The 18,221-nt window shown below is 45.5% G+C and overlaps 3 protein-coding genes across 3 annotated transcripts in view; 2 read left to right on the top strand and 1 right to left on the bottom strand.

The window, feature by feature from the left end:
• LOC309550274 (uncharacterized protein) overlaps nucleotides 1-18,221 on the top strand; it is a gene marked incomplete at both ends in the record, with an annotated part of 1,476,097 nt that overhangs the window by 1,322,823 nt on the left and 135,053 nt on the right.
• LOC309549905 (uncharacterized protein) overlaps nucleotides 1-18,221 on the bottom strand; it is a gene marked incomplete at both ends in the record, with an annotated part of 228,719 nt that overhangs the window by 83,570 nt on the left and 126,928 nt on the right. The gene's annotated exons all lie outside the window — the stretch shown is intronic.
• Nucleotides 1,569-18,221, top strand: part of LOC309549906 (uncharacterized protein) — a 72,047-nt gene continuing 55,394 nt past the window's right edge. Inside the window, exons 1-4 of the mRNA XM_082250396.1 lie at nucleotides 1,569-1,697; nucleotides 3,015-3,149; nucleotides 3,236-3,359; nucleotides 4,221-4,378. Coding sequence (XP_082106522.1) covers nucleotides 1,602-1,697; nucleotides 3,015-3,149; nucleotides 3,236-3,359; nucleotides 4,221-4,378 — 513 coding nt within the window. The 5' untranslated portion in view covers nucleotides 1,569-1,601. The remainder of the gene's footprint in view (nucleotides 1,698-3,014; nucleotides 3,150-3,235; nucleotides 3,360-4,220; nucleotides 4,379-18,221) is intronic.

The following is an 18,221-nucleotide window of genomic DNA, read 5'->3' as shown; positions in this document are numbered from 1 at the left end:
GATCTATACTGGTATGGACTGGGTAATGTGTTAGGATCTATACTGGTATGGACTGGGTAATGTGTTAGGATCTATACTGGTATGGACTGGGTAATGTGTTAGGAAGGAAAGGATGCCACATAGTTTGATGGAAATGAAAATTATCACCCTACAGAGGGCTGAACTCAAAGACACCCCGAAAATCAAAGTGAAAAAATGATGCAGCAGGCGAGTCCATTTTGGTGAAATGTCATTGCAGGACCTCAGAATGGTCCTCAGTAGTGTGTATGACCCCCACATGCTTGTATGCATGCCTGACAACTTCGGGTAATGCTCCTAATGAGACGACGGATGGTGTCCTGGGGTATTTCCTCCCAGATCTGCACCAGGGCATAACTGAGCTCCTCAACCGACTTAGGGGCAACCTGGTGGCATCGGATGGACTGAAACATAATGTCCCAGAGGTGTTCTTTTGGATTCAGGTCAGGCGAGCATGGGGGCCATTCAATGGTATCAATTCCTCCATCCTCCAGGAACTGGCTGCATACTCTCACCACATAAGACTGGGCATTGTTGTGCACCAGGAGGAACCCAGGACCCACTGCACCAGCATAGGGTCTGACAATGGGTCCAATGATTTCATCCCAATACCTAATGGCAGTCAGGGTGCCATTGTCTAGCCTGTAGAGGTCTGTGCGTCCCTCCATGGATACCCCTCCCCCAGACCATCACTGATCCACCACCCAACCGGTCATGCTGAACGATGTTACAGGCAGCATAATGTTCTCCACAGCTTCTCCAGACCCTTTCACGTCTGTCACATGTGCTCAGGGTGAACCTGCTCTCATCTGTGAAAAGCACAGGGTGCCAGCGGTGGACCTTCCATATCTGGTGTTCAACTGCAAATGTCAATTGAACTCCGCAGTGAGCACAGGGCCCACTAGAGGCCACCCTCATGAAGTCTGTTTCTGATTGTTTGGTCAGAGACATTCACACCAGTGTCCTGCTGGAGGTCATTTTGTAGGGCTCTGGCAGGGCTCATCCTGGTCCTCCTTGTACAAAGGAGCAGATACCGGTCCTGCTGATGGGTTAAGGACCTTCTACGGCCCTGTCCAGTTCTCCTAGAGTAACTGCCTGTCTCTTGGAATCTCCTCCATGCTCCTGAGACTGTGCTGGGAGACACAGCAAAGCTTCTGGCAATGGGACGTATTGATGTGCCATCCTGGAGGAGTTGGACTGCCTGTGCTACCTCTATAGGGTCCAGGTATGGCCTCATGCTACCAATAGTGACACTGACCCCAGCCAAAAGCAACAAAACTAGTGACAAGATGAGTAGGGAAAAAATGTTATTGACCTCCACCTGTAAAACCATTCCTGTTGTGGGGGTTTTCTCATTGTTGCCCATCTAGTGTACCTGGAAATTTCAATTAAAACCAAAGCAGCGGAATCTGATAAACAACCCCCACTGCTACTTAACTGACCAGATCAGTATTCTAGGAGTTTACTTGATTTGATGCTATACTCTGATTAAAAAGTGTTCCTTTCATTTTTTTGAGCAGTGTATAATGTTTCATTATCAGTTATCTTTCTTACCTGTCTAGACAGAAACCCACATAGATCAAATGAAGCCACCAATGAGGATGGAGGAGGACCGGAGTCACATGACTGAGAAGATACTAAACCTCACTCTGGAGATCATCTACCTGCTAACCAGAGAGGTGAGGAGGATTCTGGGAGGTCACATGACATCACTCTTATCTCTATTAACCACTTAAGCCCCGGAAGATTTTACCCTCTTCCTGACCAGGCCCTAATTTGCGATTCGGCACTGCCTGACTTTAACGGACAATTGCGCGGTCCTAAACGAAATTGATGTCCTTTTTTTCCCACAAACAGAGCTTTCTTTTGGTGGTATTTGATCACCTGTGCGATTTTTACTTTTTGTGCTATAAACAAAAAAAGAGCGTAAATTTAGCAAAAAAAAAAAACAATATTTTTCACATTTTTTTTTATATGAAATTCCCCCCCCCCCCCCCCCAAAAAAATGTAAAAAACTAAATTTTTTAACATTTTAGGCCAATTTGTATTCTGCTTCATATTTTTGTTAAAAAAAATCACAATAAGCGTATTTTGTTTGGTTTGCGCAAAAGTTATTGCGTGTACTAATTAAGGGAAAGATTTTTGTCACTTTTGTTGTTTTTTTTTTTTTTTAACGAGTAATGGCGGCGATCTGCAAATTTTTTTTGTGGGACTGCGACATTGCGGCGGACAGATCGGACCCTTGACTGACAATTTTTACACTTTTGGGGGTACCGGTGACATTACTACAGTAATCAGTGCTATACATATGCACTGTTACTGTAAAAATGACACTGGCAGGGAAGGGGTTAACTTTATTGATGATGCAGGGGTTAAGTGTGTCCCTAGGGGCGTGCTTCTAACTGTCAAGGGGTGTGGCTAGTGGTGTAACAACAGAAATATACGATCCTACATAGCAGGACTGTATGATCTCTGCAGTTAGATCAGGGAGAATGACAGGCGGCTTTGTTTACATCAGCCGTCTGCCTTTCTCCCTTTCCACCGGGAGATCGCGAGTGGTCACTTGCGCGGGGATGTGAAGGAGCGAGCGGCGGTGCGTGCTCGCCCCCTAGAGCCTCACAGGCTAGCGACGTAGTCTTATGTTGCTTTGCCTGTGAGGGGCTGACTGCCGCAGTAAATATACTGTGGGCGGTCGGCAAGTGGTTAATAAAACACAGACCTGACCGGAGAGGTGAGGAGGATTCTGGGAGGTCACATGACATCACTCTTATCTCTATTAATAAAGCACAGACCTGACCGGAGAGGTGAGGAGGATTCTGGGAGGTCACATGACATCACTCTTATCTCTATTAATAAAACACAGACCTGAGTGGAGAGGTGAGGAGGATTCTGGGAGGATACATGACATCGCTCTTATCTCTGTTGATAAAACATAGACCTGACCGGAGAGGTGAGGAGGATTCTAACATGATATTCCTATTGGTTCCTTAATACAGAGATTTCCTCTTCTGAAGTCAGGTGATCATATGACCATCACAGTGCCTCCATGTGACTCCCTAAAACCTGAGAGACACAACATGCAGAAGATTCTAGAAGTCACCAAGAAGATGATGGAGCTGCTGACAGGAGAGGTGAGCGGTGCTGGGAATTCTGGGACATTATGCAGTAACAGACAAGGGATGTGTCTGGATGGTGACTGTATCATTGTGTGTGTCAGGTTCCTATAAGGTGTCAGGATGTCACTGTCTATTTCTCCATGGAGGAGTGGGAGTATTTAGAAGGACACAAGGATCTCTACAAGGACGTCATGATGGAGAATCAGCCGCCCCTCACATCACCGGGTAAGAGGACACTTTATTGTAAAGGAGAGAGCAGTACGGAGGCTCCACCTAGATCCCCCATCATCTGATAAACACATAGAAACAATGTATTCAGTCAGTGTGTGTCAGGGATGGGCTCCTGCTACTTAACGAGCAGCTCTTTTCTTTCAGAGCTCAGAAGTTGCTTATCTGTCAGTTAATTACCAGCCGCTCGTTACCACAGTGACTCACCTGGTTACCATTTCCTGCCTCATTAGTCCAGTCACCAGCCAGCCCCATTTTGCTATTTAAGAAGCTTAGCTCATTTCCTCCTTGCCCTTGCGTGGTCTATGCTCTCCAGTGTGTTCCTGTGTATGACTTGCCGTGGCTGACTTCTCTTCCGATACCTGTTCCTGATTTGTTTCGCCTGACTAAACTGACTTATGGTTTCCTGATCCTTGATCCTCTGATTACCTGTTCTGGCATCCAAACCCCGGCTTCTGTTTTTGACTATGTTCTTGAACTGTTATATTTGCTATTTACTTAAAGGTGTGATTTTAACTGCACTTTCTGGTGAAACACCCGATACCACTGCAGCCTTGTGCCTCCCCACTTACCCTTGAGGCTTTTGATGGGAGACCTCTACAGCCTGCTTTTGTGACCCATGAAACCACTCCATTGACCATGGCTGTAAGGGGCTTTTCACCATGAGATATTTCAAATTCCTAGTCATTTCCTTACCTCATTACCCAGTTTTCATTGGTTATCTTTGGTTACAGAGGCCCAATTCCTTTTTTAATTGTCGTAATGCTGAGGTTTTGTCATGGTCCCCACAATGCACTAATGCATCTTTTTAGAAAGTGATTAAGATCATGTGCACGTCTTCAGTCTCTTTATTGCCAGAAGAGTACCATGAATTCTGTGACCTCTTTGACAAAGGTCAGGCTGGTATTTTGGCACATCGGCCTTTTGAGTGCACAGTTGACCTTCAACCCCGGTGCCATTCCTCCTCGTGGCCGGGTTTACCAGCTGTCTGTCTCAGAGGAGAAGGCAATGGAGAAGTATGCTGCAATTTAACTATCCCAGGGTTTCTTCCACAAATCCTCTTCTGCCAGTGCTGGCTTTTTATTTGTGAAAAAAAGAGTGGTCAACTAAGTCTCTGTATCGATTTATAGGGGTCTCATTCGCATTATTGTTAAAAATACTTATCCGATCCCATTGATAACGGAATTATTTGACTGCCTCAAGAGAACAATGGTCTTCACTAAGCTCGATTTGCAAGGGGCATACAATCTTGTGAGGATTAATGAGGGCCACGAATGGAAATGTAATACTAGGACCGGACACTACGAATACCTCGTAATGCCCTTTTGGTCTCTGCAACGCTCCTGCAGTTTTCCAGGACTTTATTAACGATGTCCTCTGAGATATGCTGCCGTAATGTGTGGTGGTTTACCCGCATGATATTCTCATATATTCTAAATCCCTAGAGAACCACCACACAGATGTCTCTCCCATGTGCTACAGAGGTTGAGAGAAAGCAACCTCTATTGCAAGTTGGAAAAGTGCGAGTTCCATGAACAGGTTCAATTTTTGGGTTATGTCATTTGTGCTGCCAGGTTTTCGATGGACCTAGAGAAGCCATCTGCAGTCCTAAAGTGGCTTCTGCCCATAGGTCTACGTCCTCTACAACATTTTCTTGGCTTTGCCAATTATTATCAGAAATTTATGTTTAATTTCTCTTTTCTGGTCAAACCCCTTCATTTATACTGTATGACCAGAAAAGAGGGCAACCCACAGAATTGGTCCCTGGAATCCATTAAAGCCTTTGAATCCCTCAAGGCCACTTTTGCTGCAGCTCCAGTGCTGGAACATCCTGATGCCATGTTACATTCTTGAAGTTGATGCTTCTGAGACTGGAGTAGGCGCTTTCCTGTCTCAACCTCCTACCCCTGAGAGTTCTATCCATCCTTGTGGCTACTTTTCTAAAAAATTGTCTCTAGCAGAATGAAATTCTGAAACTGGGGATAGAGAATTATTAGCCATAATTTTAACTCTTAAAGAAGGGAGGCATCTCATCAAGGGTACTACGGTGCTCGTCCTCATTTTCACAGACCATAAGAATCTTTCATTCTTGTCTGAGGCTAGACGTTTATCTCCTGGAAGTCTGTGGGACCTTTTTCTGTCAAGCTTCAATTACATAGTCTCATTCTTACCTGATACAAAGAATATAAGAGCAGATGCCTTATTGCCGCAGTTTTCCTCCTCTTCCAAAATGGAGTCTGTTCCCACTCCTGTGATACCTTCGGACTGCATTTTGGCTATTTTCTTCTAGTCTTACTTCACCTTTGGGTGAGAGAATGATGCCCTCTCAGATCCATTCTCCTTCTGGAAAACCTCATGACCGCTGCTTTGTCCCCGAGAATCTCCGCACCATTTTCCTCCAGACCTACCATTCACCTAAGACAGCTGGGAACCCAGGAAAAAAATCAACGGCGTATGGACATATTGTTGAGACATATGGCCTATGTCTCAACAATGCTGGTGGCCTAGTCTCTGTGCTCATGAAACCAGCTTTGTAGCCGCTTGTCCTGTGTGTGCTCAGAATAAAACACCACAACTCCTTCCAGTGGGCCTCCTTCAACCCATATGCAGTGAAGAGAGGCCTTGGATCCACTTGTCTATTGATTTTATTATGGATTTATGCAACTCCCATAGCAACACAGTTATTCTTATGGTGATTATTCGTTTTTCAAAATGTCACATTGCATTCCGCTAAAGAAGTTGCCTGTGTCCAAGGAACTGACATTCATTTTCACTGGAGAGTTCTTTCAGTTACATGGGTTACCTAAAGTTATCATCCCGGACAAGGGTAGCCAGTTGGTGTCCAAGTTTTGGGGAGCCTTTTGTGCACAGTTGGGAGTTCCGCTTTCCTTCTCCTCTGCATATCACCCACAGTCCAATGGGGCCGCAGAATGGGCCGACCAAGCCTTGAAGCAGTTCTTACATTGCTATATTTCTGACCACCATAACGACTGATGGGACCTGTTACCTTGGGTGGAGATTGCTCACAATCACAATAGCACCATCAATGCCGCCTCCTGATTATCTCAGTTTATGGTGAACTATGAGTTCCAGCCATCTATGTTGCATGATGCATCTGTTCCGCAAGGCATTTCTGCGTTAGAGCAACATCTTCAGGAACTCTGTTCCACTTAGGTGCAGGTCCAAGAATCTTTGCAACACTCCAGAGAGAGGTACAAACCATGCTGACCACTGACACCTACCTGCATCCTGCTACTAAGTTGGGCAGAGGGTAAGGTTAACCCAGTGGCCTATACATTAGATCTTCCTTCCAACGTGCAATGTTACAATGTTTTCCATGTTTCCTTACGTGTTATTGCTATACCACATCAGTACCTTGCCTCTCGCCCGCTTTAGGTTGACAACCATGTGGAATATGAGATGCAATCTATCACTGACTCTCGTAGGTTTAGTGGACACATAGGCAGAGGGGTTACGGTCCAAGGGAACGCTCTTGGATCTAATCCTGGAACATAAATGCTCCTGCCCTGCTCCAGGCTTTCCATATACATTTTCCCCTCAAGTCTGGTGTTCCCCCAAGGGGGAGGGATTGTTGGGGAAGAGGGTACTGTCAGGGCTGGGCTCCTGTTAGTTATCGAGCTGCTCTTTTCTTTCAATGTTCAGAATCTGCTTAGCTGTCGGGTAACTACCAGCCGCTTGTAACCACAATGACTCATCTGGTTACCATTTCCTGCCTCATAAGCCCAGCCTACAGTCAGCCCCTTTTTTGCTTTTGAAGCAGCTGAGCTCATTTCCTCCTTGCCCTTGCTGGGTCTATGATCTCCAGTGTGTTCCTGTGTGTTACTTGCCCTGGCTGACTTCTCTTCCTATTCCTGTTCCTGATTTTTTCTCCTGACTATGCTGACTTCTGGTTTCTTGACCCCGGCTCCTCTGATTACCTGCTCTGGCATCCAAATCCCGGCTTCTGTTTTTGACTATGTTCCTGAACTGTTATTTTTTTTTTTCTATTTCATTAAAGGTGTGATTTTTTTTTTTTTTAACTGTACTTTGCCTGGTTTATGGTCCTTGACAGTGTGTGTGTGTGTGTGTTTTCTACAGATGGTTCCAGTAATGGGAACCCACCAGAGAGATGTCCCCGTCCTCTGTATTCCCGGGATTCCACACAGGAAGGTCACACCATCCCTCAACATCATCAGGTAGATGAGGAACAATCACTGATAGTATCATTAGGATCTGTACATTATCTGCATTGTTACAATTGATGTAATTTTTATTATATATTCAGAGTGGAAACCTGAGAGATTCTAAAGTTGGGGTTAAAGACGAAATAAAAGAGGAGGATGATGAGGATGGGGTCATAGAGGAAGTAAACAAAGATCTGTACCAGGACACCATGGTGGAGTCATCCAGCTACAGAAACCCACCAGAGAGATGTCCCTGTCCTCTGTATTCCCAGGATTCCACACAGGAAGGTCACACCATCCCTCACCATTATCAGGTAGATGAGGAACAATTATTGGTAGTTATAATTTATATACAAGCATGTTTGTTACAATGAATATTTTATTATATATTCAGAGCGGAAACTTGGAGGGTGATAATATTGATGTTAAAGAAGAGTATAAAGAGGAGGATGAGGAGTATGGAGTGATGGAGGAGTTTACAGAAGGACACATGAATATGATGGAGCCTCCTAATACCAGGAACCCACCAGAGAGATGTCCCCGTCCTCTGTATTCCCGGGATTCCACACAGGAAGGTCACACCATCCCTCACTGTTACAAGGTTGGTGGGATGGAGTATCTAGAACATGGACTTCTGGAGGGGATGTGTGTGTTTTTTTTTATGTAAGCTTATATCTTACAGATGATATTCTCTCTCATTTTCTCATATTTAGAGTGGAGATCCAATCGATATAGAGTTTGAGGTTAAAGCAGAAGAAGAAGAGACATATGTGAGGGATGATCAGCAGTCTATGGAGGAGGATGGAATAACGGGGACATTTATAGAGGAGGACACTCCTACAGAGATCAGCACAGGTGGGTCATTAACACTAAATACATTCCTCCACCCATACTGTTCACTGATTGGTACAGAGTAGGGCAGGGACTGGGTGATATCAGTCTGTAATACCCTGATCACTTTCCTGAGCTGTGTTCCCCGTCCTGTATTCCTGTATTTCTCTCGGATAATCTTCCTTCTCTGTGCTGCAGACACAATTTATGTATCTAGACTGGATTTATGGAGATTCTGGGGTTCAGCTGGCAGTAAAATGTTGATGTTCACCATAGATGTTGCTTGACCTAGACACCTGGGGTATGTACCTTGGGTCTTCTGCCCCATGTCTGGGTCTAGCAAGATCTCTGACAGAACAATTCTCCCGGGGGTACTTGCTCTGTTATTTGCTGGCTGTGCCGGGTGGAGGGATATGTCTGTATAGTCTCACACCCAAGTCACTGAGTTCCTGTCATTTTTTTTGAGCCGTGTATATTCTATCTATACAATGCACACACTGTTACACACAAACACACAAAAACTTGAAGAAAAGACATGAAAAGACACGCACACTGGTGAACAGTCGCTAACAGTTTTACAATCCACAGTAAACAAGAATGAGCCACAAATCCACCCTTCTCGTGTCACGGAGAATAAGCTGACAGTGCGCCACTCTGCAATTCCAGGTGTACTCTCACCTCTTCAGATGGACCCCATTGCTCCATACCAAGAGGACACACCCAGCATGAAATCACACACCTTCAGGTACATGTAGCCTCCTCTTTAGGTAGCCAGCTCCTGCTACTAGAGATAAAGAGACTCCATAGTGCTCACTGTTATATTTATTACATGGATAAGAAAAGCACTCACAAGCTTAAAAAACAATCACGCATTGAATACACACAATCACTGCAGATTCCCCAAGCATCAGTCTCATGCCCCATACACACGTGCAGATTATCTGCAGACTTTTGTCTGCAGACTTACCTTTTCTATGTAGTGGTAGGGCCTGCCGGATTGCATACAAATTGAAAGTGTTTAGGTTTGACCTCATATTATATGGTTTTGGTAAGTCTGCAGACAAAAGTCTGCAGATAATCTGCGTGTGTGTATGGGGCATCAGTGTAACTTGAGGGCACTCCGCCTAACGTGATGATGACCTCAAGCCACTCCCATCTGATGCGTTGCATCCTGATTGGACTTCCCCAGAGATATATATGGTCTTCAGGATCAGTCCAGTCTTCATCTTGGTTGTTCTCCCCCCATCCTCACTCTGACCTCTGGTGGGGCTCAGCCCCGCTGTTATTTATGACTAAATCATGGACTAAATAAGGAAGTGTGGGACTTCTTGTGTTAGGAAGATGGCAATGATTGATAGAGGGGGAGGGGACACTCATCCTATAATCCCCTCATCACTGTCACTCCTATAAAAGACAGTTCTCGTTGTTCCCTCACTCTCTGACTAAGGTCCATGAATAAAGAAATGAACTGGTAGGAGATCAGAGGACCCATTTACTAGTTACCTTGAGGGTAGAATTGTAAGATCCTCAGAGACAAAGCTGTCTGATGTGGGCGGAGTCCTGGTTTAGGGGAACCAATCTGCTGATGTCTAGTAATAATCTTTGTATTTCTATTTTAGTAGATGGACGGGAGATGAGGAAAACCTCAGAGGATTGTCTCACTTTGTCTCCAGACTGTAAAGTAGAAGATGAGGACATCACACAGTATAGTCCAGGAGAAAACCCGGCTACCTCAAATGTCCATCCGGCACCACACAGTGTAGATGGACCATCGTATTCCTCTTATCCTGAGGAACCTCAGACTGTGAGGGACAGTGCCGGACCATCGTATTCCTCTTATCCTGAGGAACCTCAGACTGTGAGGGACAGTGCCGGACCATCGTATTCCTCTTATCCTGAGGAACCTCAGACTGTGAGGGACGGTGACGGACCATCGTATTCCTCTTATCCTGAGAAACCTCAGACTGTGAGGGACAGTGCCGTACCATCGTATTCCTCTTATGCTGAGGAACCTCAGACTGTGAGGGACGGTGCCGTCCTGACAACAGATAAGAGGTTCTCCTGTCCTGAGTGCGGGAAGTGTTTCTTTTTTAAATTCAATCTTGATGAGCATAAACGAGCTCACACAGTTGAGAAGCTGCATTCCTGTCCTGAGTGCGGGAAATGTTTTTTAAAGAAAGCTCATCTTTCCCTACATCTGAGATCTCACACAGAAGAAAAGCCATATTCCTGTCCTGAGTGCGGGAAATGTTTTGCAGAGATCTCCACTCTTTCCAGACATCAGAGATCTCACACCGGTGAGAAGCCGTTTTCCTGTCCTCAGTGCAGGAAATGTTTTTCATACAAGTCATATCTTTCCACACATGAGAGATCTCACACTGGTGAGAAGCCGTATTCCTGTCCTGAGTGCGGAAAATGTTTTGCACAGATGTCCACTCTTTCTATACATCAGAGATCGCACACTGGTGAGAAGCCGTATTCCTGTCCTGAGTGCGGGAAATGTTTTTCATGCAAGTCTGCTCTTTCCATGCATCAGAGATCGCACACTGGTGAGAAGCCGTATTCCTGTCCTGAGTGCGGAAAATGTTTTGCACAGATGTCCGCTCTTTCTACACATCAGAGATCGCACACTGGTGAGAAGCCGTATTCCTGTCCTGAGTGCGGGAAATGTTTTTCATGCAAGTCTGCTCTTTCCATGCATCAGAGATCGCACACTGGTGAGAAGCCGTATTCCTGTCCTGAGTGCGGGAAATGTTTTACACAGAAGTGGGATCTTTCCAATCATAATAGATTGCACACGGGGGAGAAGCCATATTCCTGTCCTGAGTGCGGGAAATGTTTTACACGGAAGTCCACTCTTTCTAAGCATCAGAGATCTCACACGGGTGAGAAGCCGTAGTCCTGTCCTCAGTGCGGGAAATGTTTTTCATGCAAGTCATATCTTTCCACACATGCGAGATCTCACACTGGTGAGAAGCCGTATTCCTGTCCTTAGTGCGGGAAATGTTTCGCAGAGAAGTCCAGTCTTTCCACACATCAGTGCGGAAAATGTTTTTCAGGCAAGTCTGCTCTTTCCAGGCATCAGAGATCACACACGAGGGAAAAGTCATATTCCTGTCCTGAATGCGGGAAATGTTTTTCAAAGAAGTCTACTCTTTCCACACATCAGAGATCGCACACTGGTGAGAAGCCGTATTCCTGTCCTGAGTGCGGGAAATGTTTTACACAGAAGTCCGCTCTTTCCAGACATCAGAGATCGCACACTGGTGAGAAGCCGTATTCCTGTCCTGAGTGCGGGAAATGTTTTGCACAGAAGTCCAATCTTTCCACACATCAGAGATCTCACATGGAGGAGAAGCCGTATTCCTGTCCTGAGTGAGGGAATTGTTCCTCACTGAAGTCCTGTCTTCCTGTACATCAGGGGTCCCACACAACCCTGGAGGTGTATTAGTGCCTTGAGTGCGGGAAATGTCTTCTATATGAATGTTGGTGGACATGTGGGGAAGAAGCACGCCCTGATATACACCTCAGATATACTCCATGGCTGATCTTCATCATGTAAGAAACACTTCATAAGGAGATCAGAGATCACCAAAGACATAGATGAAGTGTTGTCCCGTGTTGGCTTTGATGGTAGGAGAAAAATAAAAATGGAGTCCTTACCTTTCATTGGCTGAGTACATTTTGTGTGGGAAGATTTCACAAACACTTACAGATCTGGTTGTTATAAATGTGTTGATGAAATGTGACCCGCATTCCCCCAGTCATGGTGAATTGGGATTTCCTACAATGGTCAGTTCCATCTAGTGGCCATAATGTGTTTTTCTGATAGATGTCCATGGCAGCATGCGTTTGGGTAGCCCCGCCCTCGTTCCTCCCCATAAGACCCCACCCCCATAAATGTTCAGGATAATCCAATGGCTGTGTTCGTTTTTTTGTCATCCTCACTTATAGGACCATTTTTGTATGAAGTTTTCCTACCTATTGGAAGTATTGGTGGGCGGGTATGGTGCTGGGCAGCTGTGCGGGATGTCAGGAGCTTCCTTTGGTATCCAGAAGTCTTCCAGGATGTCCCGAGTGGTCATTGAGTCCCCAGCTATCAGCGGGGTGGTGTTATGGCACACATATGTAGAGGATCCATGCCTGGAGAGTGGGCCCTGCCATCTGCGGCCATTTGTATTGGCTGGGAGCCCAGCTGTTAGCGGGTGGCCATTAAGTGTTAGACACGTGAAATTCGTTTCGGTGCGAATACAAATTCCGACAAATTTTTGGTTATTCCTAGATTCAGATGTATCCAAATCTCCAAATGAAATTGTAATACATTTTGTTGAAATCGGTTAAAATTTGTTTCGTTTATTCATTTTCTAACAAATTCCAACTTTTCAGAACGATTTGAATTCGGATCAGTCAAAAAAAACGATCGACCGATGCAAATTCTGTGTGAAGAAATAACTGGTTGTTAAGCGGGAAGCCGGCCGCCCGCATCCTTACCAACCATGACTCATCAGCTGTCAGAGGGCTTCCCCACTGACAGATAATTGGAAAAAAAGAATGCCGGCACTGCCCGGCAATAGAAAAAAAATGGCGTGGTCCTCCCCTCCCCCCAGTCCATACCAGGCCCTTCGGGGGCTAAAATTAAAGAAGAAAAAACAGCGTGGGTTCTCTGCTAAAATCCATACCAGACCCTTTATCCCGACATGCAGCCCGACAGGTCAGGAAAGTGGGAGGGACGAGTGAGGGCCCCCCCTTCCTTAATACCAGGCCACATGTCCTCAACATGGGGGGGTGGGTGCTTTGGGGAAACTCTGCCCCCCCACCCTAAAGCACCTCGTCCCCATGTTGATGGAGACAAGGGCCTCTTCCCCACAACCGTGGCCTGTGCTTGTGGGGGTCTGCAGGCAAGGGACTTGTCGTAATCTGAAATCCCCTTTTGCCAAGGGGGCCCCCAGATCCTGCCCCCCCCCACTCTTCATGTGAATGAGCATCGGGAACATATTACCCGTACCTATTCACCAAAAAGTGTCAAGAAGTAATAAAAACACACACACAATTTTTGAAAAATCCTTTATTATAAAATAACTACTGCAGGCTCCTCCTCCATTGACATTTCTTACAGGTAAGGGGCGGTAAGTATATCCAAGAGATATACCTTACCTACAGGTAGGCTGAAACCTACATTATTAAAGATAAGAGTACACTAACTATGAGTCATAAACAAGATGGGCTTTGATCATATACCTAGGTGACCTCTATAGAGAGAGACACCCACATATTATGGGAGCATAAACTCCATCCGGTGTATACCAACCTGCTATCCTCATAAGGTGATTATCCTTCCTCCTTTCTGTATGAATAGATATAGAATAGAGAATGTAATTACTCCTCACACTACTACACAAATATATTTTATCTTGTACCTAGGATCATCAGGACAGATACCTAATATATACAACACATTTTGATCTGATTATTTTCCCCCTGTGTCCGCCCCAGGTCAGACTAATTTGTTGGGGGTTGGAAGGAAGGCCGTGTGCTATTAAGCTATGTTTGTATTTATTATGATGTACATAAATACAGATTATGTTCTATGTGTATGAAACACCAATATCTAGTCTGTTTATAAGAGAAAACTGTCTGTACATCTTCATAGTCCTGAAGAAGCCTTGTGCGAAACACGTGACCTGTGAACATAGAAAATATCTATACCTACACGAACCTTATGATATATACCAACTTATCCTTATATATGTATGATGTACATGAGTGAAATTAGTAGGAGACATTGATCTCCTGTGTACGAGCTGAGATCAGTTTGGGGCCAGTTTCCTCATTTTATTGAGATCTGGTTTTAGGATAAATTCATGTAGTTGTTATCGTCTCATGCTGTGCCCTTAAAGTCCACACATATGACAGTGGTTCCTTGTGATCACCTGTAGTTTCGCATTTTTTTGGATAAGAGAAGGAAGTTTAGTAGGATACTCCAAATAACTGTTCACAGGTGAGGACAACTCTCTCAATAGAACTGTATCGCAGATCATCTGCAGGACCATAAAGCACCTGTATGGGATGAACAAGTCCCTTTGTAGCTGAAGGAACTCAGTGAACCTTCCCTCTTCAAGACACTAGCCAGTGTCTCCTTTAGCTTGCACCCAGTAACTGACTTCTAACACCCAGAGGAGGATATAACAGCACAAGTCCCAAGGATCCCCTGTGGGGGAGTCTATACCCACAAGGCTCTTGGAGCACACACACCAGTCTTCTTCAGTAGTACCAGACAGGATCCGCAGACATCCTCCCTCAGTCAGCCCTCACAAGTACCAATGGGTTTGCAACTTCAATGTTTTAGGCCCTCAGGTCGCCCACCTGAGGCTGCCTCTGCAAGGGAGAGGCAGCAGCCCCCTCCCCACTTAGACCTCTCTTCCTAGAGGTAGACTGGACTGGACTACGAGTAAATGTGCTCTTCAGATATAAATGCAGGTACCCAACATTCCTTGGAGCACATCCCCTTCTAATTGGCCAGGGCTATACAGACATCCATGATCTTATCTACCACCCACTGTCCAATATAATCCATGGCTATTGGATCAATATGAATCCTCAAGACAGCATGAGCTGTGTCCCTGTTAGGCAGAGAAACCGAAAACTATATCCACTCATTCTAGCACCTACCTAGGAGGGCTCTACATCTGTATGGCAGGGTCTGTTTTATTATTCATCTGCTCGGATGGTGCTCTGATGTGAGAAGCTGCAGTGTCAGTATTCCTTTAGCAGTAATTACCCCTTTTCTCACCCAGCAATCAAACAACTGTTACACTGTCTTTTCTGACCGCTTAGGAGACTTTAGCAGCCGTAGTTTGAATTGCGATTTTTTTTTTTTAAATTACTACATAGCTAGAGTAGCAATTATATATGTTATAATATTCCTAACAATATGGAGTTCTCCTTTACACCGTGTCTGTTTATCATGGATTTATTTCTTACTGTGACAGGTCCTTGTGCCGCTGCAGCCTAATCCCTCTATGCTGTGGCTGCTCTATGCAGGTCATAGCTGGAGGGGGGCAGCGTCTTCCTTACTGATACTGTTCCTGGATTGTCAGCCCTTCTGCAGGCCTCATAAAGCTGGTGTATGGGAAGCTGACTAATGGACACTTTCTATTAAACCTCTCCAGATCTGCATGTACAAGAAGTCTCAACTCTGATGATGTCAAGCTTTTCCCTTGCAGGATCAGTCAAGTGACCAGTTTAACCCTCTTCAAACAATTCCTAAAAGGAAGATGAGGATGGTCTATAAGCATGTTTTCGGGCCTCCCTTTCTGCAGAGATACCTGCAATGCAAGTACCGTATTTATTGGCATATGACACGCACACGCGTATAACACGCACCCTAATTTTAAGGGGGAAGTTTCAGGAAATTTTAAATAAAGAACTGTGAAGCAAAATAAGGGTCAGTGTCCATTAATGCAGCCTTATAAGTGCCCATCAATGAAGCCTCACCCTTTCAGCTAGATCAGTGCCCATCTGCAGCCTCATAAATGCAGCCAGATCAGTGCCCATCTGCAGCCTCATAAATGCAGCCAGATCAGTGCCCATCTTCAGCCTCATAAATGCAGCCAGATCAGTGCCCATCTGCAGCCTCATATATGCAGCCAGATCCGTGCCCATCTGCAACCTCATAAATGCAGCCAGATCAGTGCCCATCTGCAACCTCATAAATGCAGCCAGATCCGTGCCCATCTGCAGCCTCACGTCAGATTACATAGAGCACGGATCTCCTGTTTACTCAGCGGCCTCTTTAATAAAAAAGTCCCGCCTCCTGGCTCCTATGATAGACAAAACACTGGTCCAATGACAGTCCAGGGGATTGGACTTCGTATTACAAAGGCCGACGAGTACACAGGAGATCCATGCTCTATGTAATCTGATGGTGTTCATCCCACCTCCTTTCCTTCCTAGGCAGCCAAATGAAAATGTCAGCGTATAACACGCACACACTATTTACGCCCGATTTTCAGGGAGAAAAGGTGCGTGTTATACACCGATAAATACGGTATTTTTAGCACTTCCAAAGGAGAGCGTTGCCTTTTTTCCCTATGATGTTTGATCTAGAAGCTCATGCTAGAAGAGTAGTGCAAATTGAACAGAAGGATAGAGCACCAGAATGTCTTAGTGGTCATCACCTTGCAGCACTGGGTTGTTCAGTTCAAACCCCAACCAGAATACTTCTACCTGTACTGCAGGATGTCAGATTAGGCACTTGTGAAGAGGGAGAGGCTTTCCAGCATAATGAGTCACCTATTTGGTTGACGTGGCCTTCATGAGCTTAGCCATATACATGGAGTTGCCATTGGGGGATGCTGTGTCCTTCAGGGGTATACTCATTAATGATGATTAGGTGGGTCCTTTGGGGGGTTTAGGGTCTTCTGGTGGTAACTTTATGTATTGGACTTGTCCCTAAGGCGTATATCTGCCTGCAGTTGTAGCCTGTGAACCTGACTTAACCCTTGCCTCTCTTCCAAAGCAATGGAAGTTGGGGTGAAGAATATTGATTCTATCCTAAAGAATAATTCTACAAGTTGGGCAATCTTGTCTGCAATGCAAGAGTTTAAACTGTATCCTTTAAGGGCTAGCTTCATTTGATAGCAACGAGCTGCATTTAGTCCAGTCTCCTGCTTTAGAGTAAATGTCTGCCGAATGAAAGAAAACTGCAATTCTTGAGTCAGTGTCTAATTCCAAAGAGTCCAGAAAGCATTGAAGAGAGAAAGAGAGTCCTCATCCAAAAAGGCAGGAAAGACCTTGAATTCTGGGGGAGAGGTTGCTTACTGGTCTTTTTCAGATTGTGCCATCCATTCCTACGAGGACCAAGGAATTGGTGTTTAGAGGTGGGTAGAGGTTGGAACCAAGGAATGGTGCTCGGAGGTAGGTAGGAGGTGGAACCAAGAAATGGTGCTCGGAGGTGGGTAGAGGGTGGAACCAAGGAATGGTGCTCAGAGTTGGAACCAGGGAATTGGTTACTTGGAGGTGGGTAGGGGTGTGGAACCAAGGAATGGTGCTCGGAGGTAGGTAGGGGGTGGAACCAAGGAATGGTGCTTGGAGGTGGGTAGGGGGTGGAACCAAGGAATGATGCTCAGAGGTGGGTAGGGGCAGACAAAGGGGGAGTTCCTGCACCTATCCTCTGAGAAAACAAGCCCTGATAATGAGCCACCTATTTGCTTGTTGTGGTCTTCATGAGCTTAGCCATATAAGTTGTCATGGGAGGATGTGTGAGGTCAATCAGGAAATAAACACCAAATTGTTAATCCAAGCATGCAGCCGGCCTGGCCAGGAAAGGGGGGGGGGGGGGGGTGAGCGTGTGATGGTAATAAGCAGTAATTTATCCCCCCCCCCCCTGGTAGGAGTGGAGATGGACCCATCTATAAAGATATGGGCGGCACAGTGTGTAGTGGTTAGCACTTTCACCTAGCAGCAAGAGGGTCGCTGGTTGGAATCCCAACCACGACACTACCTGCCTGGAGTTTGCATGTTCTCCCTGTGCCTGCGTGGGTTTCCTCCGGGAACTCCGGTTTTCTCCCACACTCCAAAGAGATGCTGGTAGATTAATTGGATCCCGTATAAAAAATTGGCCCTACTGTGTATTAATGAGAGTTAGGGGCCTTAGATTGTAAGCTCCTTGAGGGCAGGGACTGATGTGAATGTACAATGTATATGTAAAGTGCTGCGTAAATTGACAGCGCTATATAAGTACCTGAAATAAAATAATAAAAATAAAATAAATATACAGTACATACACACGCAGCACAAGGCCTTGTTCACACTACGAGATGATTCTCGGGGCTGCAGTACCTCT

Source organism: Pelophylax lessonae (assembly GCF_965119305.1).
Source record: "Pelophylax lessonae genome assembly, chromosome: 3".
Lineage (NCBI taxonomy): Eukaryota > Metazoa > Chordata > Amphibia > Anura > Ranidae > Pelophylax > Pelophylax lessonae.
The sequence above is the reverse complement of the archived record's forward strand: the minus strand, read 5'-3'. Positions and strand labels throughout refer to the sequence as shown.